General features: G+C 42.3%; 1 protein-coding gene across 1 annotated transcript in view; it reads right to left on the bottom strand.

Moving 5' to 3' along the window:
* Window positions 1-11,946, bottom strand: part of IQCH (IQ motif containing H) — an 85,853-nt gene extending 73,907 nt beyond the window's left edge. The window contains exons 1-5 of the mRNA XM_060282764.1: window positions 11,872-11,946; window positions 7,121-7,237; window positions 6,668-6,765; window positions 5,725-5,833; window positions 2,713-2,832 (exon numbers count right to left, since the gene is read on the bottom strand). Coding sequence (XP_060138747.1) covers window positions 2,713-2,832; window positions 5,725-5,833; window positions 6,668-6,765; window positions 7,121-7,237; window positions 11,872-11,922 — 495 coding nt within the window. The 5' untranslated portion in view covers window positions 11,923-11,946. The remainder of the gene's footprint in view (window positions 1-2,712; window positions 2,833-5,724; window positions 5,834-6,667; window positions 6,766-7,120; window positions 7,238-11,871) is intronic.
* Between the last annotated feature and the right edge of the window lie 64 nt (window positions 11,947-12,010).

Genomic DNA, 12,010 nt, shown 5'->3' with positions numbered 1-12,010 from the left:
TCCTGATTTTGTCACTCTCTATTAAAATGCTTTTTGACTGTGGAAAAAGATGTAAAGATAATGTAAACTACTGATGTTTTTACACATTTAGTAAAGCCTTAAATAAAGAGTACTGCACAATTATCTATTCTTAAATATTTCCATGCGTTGAATATGGCCCCTCTCTCTAGGTAGTTAGAAGCGCTTAACATATATGTCAGTAATCCTTCCAACAGTTCTGTAAGGTAGGCCAATATTAGTGGGGTGGGGGTTACGACATATTCAGGCCACTCAATGAATTCATAGCTAACATGACATTTGAAATAGATATTTCATAGCTCATCCCTTTAACCACTAAGTTAAGCCTGCAGCCTCCTTACCATCTCACTGAGTCAATGCCTTTCAGTTCTTTGTGTGCATGTGTGCACTGGTGGGGTGCAGGAGTCTGCCTTTAAACTGTTAGGAAAGACTTTTTTTACTGAAAACCTACCAAAAGTCCCCCCCCCTCCTCAAATCTATCCATCTCAAAACTCTGCCGTACCAGGTGTTTGTGCAAAAATAGCTACACAACTCCAGTCCGTGCCACATGTGCTTTTCAAAAAACGAAACAGAAGCAGCACAGAAGGAAGTGAGCGAGATAATTGCTGGCTTGAAGTGCCACACATTTTACTTGTGGGCAGAGGGCCAGCTTACACCAAGCAAAATTGGCCAGCGCTGCTTATTGGAATTCTGGGCTGGGCCTTCATTCTGGTCCGGCGACAGCTGTAAGCCAGCAGCCCATAGCATCTCAATCAGGCGCTGAGCTCCGTCAAAGAATGCTGATACGGACGGAAGCCGCTTCAGCTGCACTCCACCTTGCAGAATGACAGTCAATCTTGGATTCCAGATGACAAGAACTGGATAAAAAATGTAAAACAAATGGTGACCTTTCCAAAGATTAATTTGTTTACCAACAAAGAGCTCTCCGTTTGTCATCCAGGATAGGGGTGACCTTCACATTCCCATTTCTAGGTTGAGAGGAGGCTGAATGTAGTCATCTGTTCACTTAACTCTGTCTCACCAATTATTCCCTCTCTTATTTTTGGTGAAAGGGACAGTTTATTAATTCACTGTGGTCTCCTGTTATGTTCTTATAAATGCAGTCAACGTATTCCAGATTACTGCAGTGGAACATCAATTTGTTTAAATCTAATTCTGCTACTGATGCCAAAATTATGGTTTTCTTTGTAATTGCAGCCGTATGCAAGCATTTAAAGTGTGTGTGTGTGTGTGTGTGTGTGTGTGTGCTTCTATGTACAGTAAATTCTTTTCTTCAGATCTTACAGTGCTTCTATCCACTCTCCTGTTCATTTGAAATGAAAGAAATTGTTTTATTGCTGTCATTTTAAAAATGTATGCATGCATCCCATAGGAGATTAATTCAAATACATGCGTACATAGCACAAAACACACAGAGAGAGTAAAAGCGGGAAGAGGAAAAGGAGCAATTGGAGTAACTTAGTTGAACGGGCAGCAGAAGACAGCAACTCGTAAAAACTCGAGATCGCCACAGCATTAAATTCTTCCTTATGAATAAATGAAGAGGTTCCAAGTTTACATTATTTATTTATTTATTTATTTGGATATTGGGACCAAAATGCCAGTATAAGTCTATGGCTGTGCAGCAATCTTTATGAAAATGAGAACGATAGAATGCTCCTTCCAGGTCACAGCAATTATTTAGAACTATCATTGTGGCAATTTCAATGGCTATTTTCCTTGGTGTATGTTCTATGACCGAGGTGAGCAGCTCATTAGGCCATGTCAGAAATCACTGGCGAGAGGAATGTTAGAGGGATGCAGCTCATTTGCATCTCTAAGATGCAGGCAATTAACATAATTTGCATCCCATTTTAATTAACATTGCTAATCTGCATATTTTAGCCACATGTAATTAACATAATTTCATGTGTTCACAAACAATACTAAGCTATACATTTTAATTGCTTGCAATTAACGTAATTTGCATGTAATTTTAATTAATAGTGCTAATTTGTATATTTCCATTGCTGTAATTAAAATAATTTCATATTTTCACAAGTGTTGTCTTCTTGTATATCACAGTTGCATATAATTGATATAATTTGCAGATAATTTTTCATGAATACCAGTAAGTTATACATCCAAGTGGTTTGTAATTAACATAATTGACCTATCACTTTTATAAACAAAATGTTGATTTTCAAGGACCAGGATTTATTGTAAATGTGTATTATCTGAAACAACTTCCAAGATCCAAGTTGCTATCTTTTGTAAACTTATGGCCAAAAATGGTTAAGCACAGAAAACATGGAGAATCTAATTGAAACAGATTCAGGGCTAATTTGTATATGCAAACTAATCATCACTACAACATCAAGTGATGGGTTGAACATATGAAGGGGCCATCACACATTAAACACGTTAAACACAACTTTCATTCTACCTCCCATTGCCGCAGGCACAAAACTTTTTAATGGAAAGAGTTTACTCATCAATAAGGTGTGGTCGTCAAATGTAAAGAAATCAATGCAATGTCATTTGAAGCCCCATCTTCTGATGCTGATCTTCTAGAACTAGGACTGCATCTCCTAACCACCCACCCCGAAAATGCTGCTGCAATACTGCCTGCCTGGATTGTTTTGGGGAATAATTTACAATAGTAACAAAAATATTGAAACAAATAAGGCATTGAACCACATCTTTGTTACTTACAGGGACTGTTTGTCTCTGATTCATTATTGGGAAGTCAATTCCATAGCTCTCATTTACCAAATTACGATGGCAAGCATTGCGTGGATTGTACAAAATCTTCACCATCATTGAAAGTTTTTGCTGCAAGAGAAAAAGCAGTAAATAGATACTAAATGGAACAAAAACTAAGGTTCTAGAGAACTCATCTGCTGATAATTTGCACACATACTTTGAAAGCATGTGTGGTGTTGCTAAGGATGTATGTGCAATGGGTTTTCTTTGGCAATTGGCTTAGTGCACTGATGTACAACCACAAGAACAGAATGCAAACAAAATGGCTAACTAGAAAAAGCATACATATACAGTCCAAGCTCACATCCTGTGTGGATGAGGGAGGTCAAAGAATGGAGCACTAGAGTAAGAAACATTAGATTGTACTGTATAACCCCTGCTTTTGCCCTTCTGTCACCAAACCGGGAACTAAACTCTTAGCTACTACCCTCTTTGTGTCCCAAAACTCTGCAGTAAAGGTGATCCTAATCTCAGAGGCTCTTTCTGGCAACTTTGGCCTCACTTAAGTCAAAGAGCTCTGGACCCTGGGGCTGGCAGCCATACATTTGTTGCAGGACCTAGGGCTTATTTGGCTGCCTAGACTCAAAAGGGTATCCCATCACCTCTGCCTGAGCCTGACACCACAGAATACTTGAGCAGCTCTGTGGCAACCTCCCTGCAGAACCCTAAGAACATAAGAAGCCCCTTCTAGGCCACCACCCTGTTCTCACAATGGTCAACCTGTAAGTAGAACCTGAGGGCCACAGCACTCTCCCTACTTGTGATTCCCAGCAACTGGTACTGGTATTCAGATGCTTACTGATAAGCAGCCATTGCTAGCCTTATCCTCCATGAATTAATCTAACCCTCTTCCAAAGCCATCCAACTTGGTGGCCATCACTACCTCTTGGGGGGTAAATTCAATCCTGAGGGTACCTCCACCTAGCGGCACTCTTGGCTTGGCATGCTTTGTTAGGAAACTGCAAAGGACCCAAGAAGGCATGAATCAAGGCTTCAGGATATCAGCTGCAGGGACTGGGTATGAATTAGGAACTGGGTATGAAATACATTTTAAGTCCTTCAGCAAGAAACTATCCACATATTATTAACCTTGCCTTTTGTGGGCTAGAATCTTACCCCCCCTCCAACCCCCCCTCCCCCCACCAATGTTGAGATTCTCTGGATGCTGAAAAAGCCAGAAAATCCACTGGGCTCCTCCGCTTAGTATCTTTTGCTCTAAACATTCCACTGTGTGAAGCGGATGTAGTTGATTCCTAGTCTGATCAGCAGGCTACATTTGTGGTCCTGCCAAACTTGCTGTAGATTTTTATTTAGTTATTTATTTTTAAATCAGGGATTACCGGCCCAGTGAACCAAAACACCTTCCTCTGGTTCAGCTTCAGTTCACTGACTCCATGAAGGTAAAGAACATGCTTAGGAAGTAAATGGGAAATAAATAATAATTAAAGAAATGGGAATTCACAATCCTGAAGGGAGTGATAATACTGGTTTTAGCTGGATGGAATGTCTCCAGCTATTTTGCTTGCTTTAAAAAAAAAATCCAGCGGAAGAAAATCCTAGTGGAAAGGAGGGGGGACATATCTTTAATAAGCTCATCTTTGGCTTAATGAATATGATGCCTTCTGTTTTATGGATATAAAAATAGAAGCCACAGAAGTTAACACACAGAGTAGAATTATCCCTGTGTGCAGGCACTTGCGTTTCACACAGAGCCTGTCTTTTAATTGTGCTGAAAGGAGAGGCAACAACACATTTGGACCTGTATCAAGAGCAGTAATACCTCCCTGTAGTTTTCCCGTAAACATGGCACTGAAAATGAACATAGGCTTATTCCCCAGCTGATGAATGGGGTACAAGCATGGCTACTTAGAGCTCTGATTTTCTCTGCTCTTACTCAAGCAAGTTCAGCAATCTATCAAGGTTGAAGATCTGGCACCAAAATTGATTCAAAATTTATGCCATAACAAAGCCCAGGCCCTCAACATAATTATGCAGTTCTGCCAAAATGAGTCTCATTTTAATGATTTACTTGAACTTCCATTTTTGGGGCTTTCACAGAATCCAGAAATCATAGCAAGCAGGTAACAGGCAGTAATCTCTTAGCTGGATTTCACAACTGTTTCGTGATAGTCATTCTGCCAATGCACCAACAATTGAGAACAGCTGGCAAAGCAGAACTACATTTATTTTCTGTAGTTAAATGACGGCTGGTTTTTTTGGTCGGCAGATGCCATAACGACATGATATGAAAGGGCAGTGGGGCTTCAGCCCTACAAGATAAACCCTTGGAAGGCCATAGCATGCTCTTCTCCAAATTATGATCAACCATGCATAGTGGAGAGAGTTTGGAGGTTGGTATTAGAAGCAAAAAATATTTAATGCAGGAGCAGCCCCTTTCTCGCTTAGCCTACTGCCATTGTGGGTTTGGTCAACCTGCTTCTGATCTGTCCATAGATCCTCTACATATTTTGTGCTTCTGCTGCTCATTACAGCGTTTCATTTCCTTATGATATAGTTCACTTAGAGCACCCACACTTTACATTTAAAGAACATTTAATGCACCTTTAAAATATGTGGCTTCCCCCAAATAATTCTGTGGATTATAGCTTACGTTTTACAGAGGTGTAATTTTCAGCACCATTAACAAAACTAGGATTCTTTTGGGGAAGTCATTTGCTTTAAAAGTATGTTGAAGGTGTGACCTTGAACTGGATTACGCCTGCTGCACCCCTTTCCACCCCTCATTTGGCTCATGTGTGGTCTCACAAGCTACATCCATTGTCCTTGCAGACAAGGACACACTCCGATACACACTTTCTGCTTTGCAAAGCAAAGCATTAGGCCTGCCCTTTGGGACCTGAGAAGTTCTTTGAGAGAGCACTGGGGAAAAGAGACTCAGTTGGGAGCAAAAGACGGTTACAAAATCACTGGAAGGATTACAAGCCATGAGTTCCTTCAGACCTTTGGTGCAGAAGACCTATGTGGTAGTAACCTGCCGCAGGGCTGAGTGGTAATTGCAGACATCTCTGGGTAAATTATTTCTTTCTGTGAAGTCTCCATGGGGAGCCCCCTGAGAGAAATAAATAGGGAAATGTTGCAAGATTTGGTTCAGTTCCAACTTTATTTCCACACCTGCAATAGTTTAAACTGCTGCAATTTATTTATTATCTGTTAAATTTATATCCCACCCTTTCTCCCAGAGGAGCACAGGCAGCAAGCAACAAACAATAAAACAATAAAAAAACTTAAAATGTGGGTTAAGTATATGAACTTGAAACAACAACAGGAGGCATTATTAGTGTTCTTAACTCTGTAGACACAGAAATGTACAGAATCCTGAGAACAACTTGCCAATTTCTGTTATAAGACGGAAGGCATATCCTCTGATACAGCTTTTTGTGTGTGAATTTTTGACTATTTGTAATATGCCCTATGAACTCTAGGTAAAGGTAAAGGTATCCCTGACCGTTAGGTCCAGTCGCGGACGACTCTGAAGTTGTGGTGCTCATCTCGCTCTATAGGCCGAGAGAGCCGGCGTTTGTCTCCAGACAGCTTCCAGGTCATGTGGCCAGCATGACTAAGCCGCTTCTAGCGAACCAGAGCAGTGCACGGAAACACCGTTTACATTCCCACCGGAGTGGTACCTACTTGCACTTGACATGCTTTCGAACTGCTACATGGGCAGGAGCTGGGACCAAACAACAGGAGCTCACCCTGTCACGGGGATTCGAACCGCCGACCTTCTGATCGGCAAGTCCTAGGCTCTGTGGTTTAGACCACAACGCCACCCACGTCCTTTCTATGAACTCTACAAACTCCCAAATACTACAATTAGAATATAAACATCTATATTTAAAAATATACAGATAAAGTAGCATACACAAATAAATTTCAGTACTCTTACCATTTGGACACCTGTCTTGAACGCAGATCCACACCAGAAGGTGACGAAATCGTTAGCACAGTTTGGTTTACAGCATTTAAATACTTCTCAGTGTGTTTCTGTTCAGGGATAGGGAGAAAGAAAACATAGGATAATGAGGTGATGGCAGAGCTACCTGAGCCAGCAGATCTGAACAAATTTTGAGCTTTGAAATAAAAAATGAAAGACATCACCCCAGGCTCTGAATTTGACCAAGTTTATGCTATGTCTAAGATAGCCATATAATGCTGAGCACCCAAGAAGTACTGTCATGGCTCTAAAATACAATACGTGGCACTTCAAACCATTTACTATTCAGAAATGGAATTTAGAAAGTGATGAGGTGTCACATTTTCACTTGAGGATAAAATATTGATTAACACTTTCACTCGGAGATGTTTCCCCATTTTGTTCGAAGATTCTCCATCCACTTACCTTTAATCTGTTCTCTGTACTTTCAATAGCAGCTTCAAGGTTCTGAGCATCCTGCAGTTCCCAATCATGGCTGATGTCTCGCAGCTGGTCCTTCAGCTGTTGAAGATCTTCTTGAACCTAGAAAATTAATTGAAGCTTGCAGTAAATGCATGCATCATCAGAAGGTGTAAATATATTTAACAGAAACTGAAAGCAAAACAGATTTATTAAGCACTACACACAAACACACACTTCAGGGAGCGACCTCTGCAATTTTACAGAACACAGAAGAGGAGATGAGCAGGTTGAAAGGGGCAAGGAGGGGTGTAAAACATTCCACCCCAAAAAGCATGCAACAGGAAAAAAACTTTATAACTATCATTTCTTGTATACAGGCTGCAATCCTAAACACACTTATTATTTAAAATGTATAATCTGCCTTTCCGCCCTGAAGGGAACCCAAAGCAGCTCACAACAATAACATTATATAAAACAATGCAAACACTGCAACATGTCACAGACAGTACTTAAAATCAAAAGTGCAAAAGTTTCATTGCTAGAAAATGCAATCAGATTTTTATTTATAAACCTGCATAGGGTTGTACTGCTTAACTGCAATCCTACATAATAACAATAATTTATTATTTATACCCCCGCCCATCTGGCTGGGTTTCCCCAGTCACTCCGGGCTGCTTCCAACAAAATATTAAAAATACAACAAAACACCAAACTTTAAAAACTTCCTCAAACAGGGCTGCCTTCTAAAAGTAAGATAGCTGTTGATTTCCTTGACCTCTGCTGGGAGGGCGTTCCACAGGGCGGGTGCCACTACTGAGAAGGCCCTCTGCCTGGTTCCCTGTAACTTTGCTTCTTGCAGTGAAGGAACCGCCAGAAGGCCCTCAGAGCTGGACCTCAGTGTCCAGGCTGAACAATGGGGGTGGAAATAATAAGTCCTATTGGACTGAATGAAACTGGCTTCTGGGTACATATGCTTAGGATAGTATTGTCAGTTTTCTAACCTACATCATCCAAAATGCTTGAGGCAACTTACAACATAGTACATCCAAAACGGAAAGGGAAATAAATATGATGAAAATATCTATGAAATACACTGTCAATTTAAAATTACCTTCAGGAGCTTAACTGAAAACAATAAAGGTTCGCAGCACTTTAAGCCTGGACTTTGGCAACACTCTAAAGAACACAGCAACCAAATTATAATGTCATATATCATTATCAAATGAGCATCATATTATAACAGCAAAGAGGGCATTCTTAGCAGACAGCCAAGATGGTAATGAGACACAGGACTGGAGGTGGTTTTTTAAAATACACAGAGCCCAGTGCATGTGGGCCATGTTTTTCAGCTGGAGGACCACATTTCCTTGTGGGGAATCTTCCAGGAGCAGCATGCCAGTGGTGGGTGGAGCCAGAAGCAAAAGTGTGCAGGGCAACAAATGCACATTTTACCTTTGTTTCATAGGCTTCATTCCAGTCACACAAAGGCCACAGGTTTCTACGCCTAACACCTACCCCACTCTAGCCTCCATCCAGTCAAGCTAGAGGCATTATCACAGCCCAATGATACATCCCAGCCAAACAAAAGCACTTGAGAGGAGTGTGAAGCAGGGTAGGGGAAAGGGGTTATCTGGGGAACGGATGCGGTCTAGTGAGAGTCCTGATGTCCACAGGGAAAACATTTGGCTCCCAGGCCCAAAGTCAGCCTATTAAACAGGAATGGACAGCACAAGCACCTCAGATTGTACCTGGCATGAAGAGGAACTTCATGGAACATGCTTTCTGTAACCTTACTAATCCGAAAGCATGCATATTGCTGACAACATACTCCAAAACTCTGGATAGCCCCACTAAGCAGTTTCATGTAGATATTAAATAGCATAGGGGAGAAAATAGAACCCTGAGGAACCCTCACTGGAGGATCCACAGGGCTGAAAAGCACTTCCCAAGCATCACCTTCTGGAAATGACCATCCAAGTACACCACAAAGCAGTGCCAGCCCCCTAAGCATAGCTGCCAAGTTTTCCCTTTTCTCACGAGGAAGCCTATTCAGCATAAGGGAATTTCCCTTAAAAAAAGGGATAACTTGGCAGCTATGCCCCTAAGTCAGACAGCTGTTCCAGAAGGATACCATGATTGATCGTCTTGAAAGCCATTGAGAGGTCAAGGAGAATTAACAGGGACACATTTCCTTTCTCTCTCTCTCGACATATAGTAGGTCATCATACAGGGCAACCAAAGCCGTTTCTGTGCCAAAACCCCAATTGAAATGGATCTAGAATATCAGTTTCCTCCAAGAGCACCAGGGTCTGGTCCACAATCACCTGCTCAATAACATTTCTCAAGAAGTAGAGGATTAGCAACTGGGCAGTAGTTACTTAGATTTTCTTAGTCCAGAGAGGGCTTCTTGAGGAGTGGTTCTACCATTGCCTCCTTCAAGCAGGCAAGGACCACCCTCTCTTTTGTGGAGACATTAATCAACTCCTTGGCCCAGCCAGTTGTCCCCTCCCTGTTAGTTTTTATCAGTCAAGAGGAGCAAGGGTCCAGAACTCAAGTGGTTGCCCTGAGTGAGCCAAGCACACTGCCCACCTTATATCAAGTCAGAGTACTGCTCTTATCTAGTTCAGTATTATGTACTACTCTGTCGGAAGCAGCTCTCCAGGATTTCAGACAGGAGCTATTCCCAACCCCATCCAGCGATATTGGGGATTGAACCTAGGACCTTTTTCATGAAAGGCAGATACTCTACCACTGAGCTATGGCCACCATCTTTCCTAAACATTACTGTCCATTCAAGAGACTTTTCCAAAATCTAAGCTTTGCAAGATCAAAGCAAGGGTGTTCACTGCAGACTAATCAAACGTGCTACCTAATTCTAAGCATAGCTTACTCAGAAGCTAGGCCCAGAGTTCAATGGACTTTATTCACCAGTTAAGTGTGCATGACATTGCAGCCTCAGCTACTACAGAAAATCTCAGCTCCCTTGAAATTTTCAATAAACATTGCTAAAACCAATCTTTCTCTGCCAAAAAGCTATGCTTCAATGTGCAAAAGGAGAGGAAAAATAAACATTAACATTTGAAGAAAGCTGGGAGGCATCAAGGAAAGAACTCACAGAAGTTACGTAAAAGGTGCAATTTGAAAAACAGTTGGAAAGAGGGTCTGGAGCAACCAAAGCGTAGAATGTGTTCTTATTGTATCTTTCCTATGCCCAGAACTCAGTATAGCCCACATTTCATCCTCACAACAATCTTTTCAGTTGGGTTAGGGCGAGTATGTACATGTGTGAGATGTTAAGTCTTTACAGTGCCACATGACTGTTTTTAGTGAGATAGTTTGGTTTAATTTTCACTACCATTTCAGACTGGTGAGGGCTGATTTGATTTAAAACAGGGCAAGTCCCCACACATAGACATCTAGCATATCAGAAGGCTTGGTTAAAGCCCTCCTTTCTGATATGCTTTTTGTCTACATGGAGGGACTTCACCTTTTTGCATGAATATTTCAATAATAAGAGCACCCAGGAGAGGCACAGGGACTGACCACTTCAGAGGGGTCCACAGTGAGCATAATGCAGGGTCCCCAAACTAAGGTCTGGGGGCCGGATGCAGCCCAATCACCTTCTCAATCCGGCCCACGGATGGTCCAAGAATCAGCGTGTTTTTACATGAGTAGAATGTGTCCTTTTCTTAAAAAATGCATCTCTGGGTTATTTGTGGGGCTTGCCTGGTGTTTTTACATAAGTAGAATGTGTGCTTTTATTTAAAATGTATCTCTGGGTTATTTGTGGGGCATAGGAATTCATTCATAATTTTTTTTCAAAATATAGTCCAGCCCCACACAAGGTCTGAGGGACAGTGGACTGGTCCCCTGCTGAAAAAGTTTGCTGACCCCTGGATGTATGAGGGGAGATTTGCACTTGGGTTGGTGTGGCTATGTGCCCTATGGTGAAGGAAACATTTGTTAGGCTGCCTAGTCAAAACCTGGTTTAAAGAAATTCTAAGGGAGAAGGGAGAGCTTTAAGTTGCCCATCAACAATCAGCAAACCTGGACAGCAGAGGAACCACACTAATTCATCAGGTCACAATGGTGGCAAGATGTACAGGATTGCTGTTTAGGAAACAATGGGAGCTGCTTTATATTGAGGGGAAACCATTGGGCCTGTCAACTTGCACTGAGAGGTGGCAGCTCTCCAAGGTTTCTTTCAGCCAGGAGGTATTCTCAAACCCACCTGGAAATGCCATTGAGGATTGAATCTAGGACCTATGACATACAAAACAGATACCGGTACTTTACTACTGAATTACATCTCTTCTCTAAACATATAGAATCATAGAGTTGGAAGAGACCACAAGGGCCATCCAGTCCAACCCCCTGTTCCTGTCATGGAACAGTTTAAAATGCAAATGTAAGCTCCCACTGTGCTTATTTTTAAATGTGCATCTACACATATGAATTGGCATGTGCCACTTTTAAGCAAACCTGTGTCCTCCTTGTGGACGCTGCTGCTCCTCCTCGTTTTTTTCTTGGCTGGCCATTGTAAATTGTAAATGGCCAGCCTAATCAGGGTCTTCAGGCCAACACTGCGTCCAATGGGAGCGACGCAAGGGAACTTGGGAATTATGGCTGGGTGGGCGCGGGAGGCCATAAGAGCAAAGGTTCATGGGAGTTTGGTCAAGTGGCCACAAGGCCAATAGAAACGAGGCTAGTGAGGCGGCCGTGAGGGACTTGCCTGCAGTGCTATTTGGACCCACCTGGACTAAAATGTGCCCTATCTCCGCCCCCGGCCCGGCCACCTCAGCCATGGGTCCTGACTGAGGCTCCCTCCCCACAGCGGCGGGACTACGGTGCACCACGTGACCGTGGCCTTAGCAACGGGACGCGCGGCCCGGG

This window comes from Zootoca vivipara, chromosome 14 (genome assembly GCF_963506605.1).
Source record: "Zootoca vivipara chromosome 14, rZooViv1.1, whole genome shotgun sequence".
In the NCBI taxonomy this organism is placed as follows: domain Eukaryota; kingdom Metazoa; phylum Chordata; class Lepidosauria; order Squamata; family Lacertidae; genus Zootoca; species Zootoca vivipara.
The sequence above is the reverse complement of the archived record's forward strand: the minus strand, read 5'-3'. Positions and strand labels throughout refer to the sequence as shown.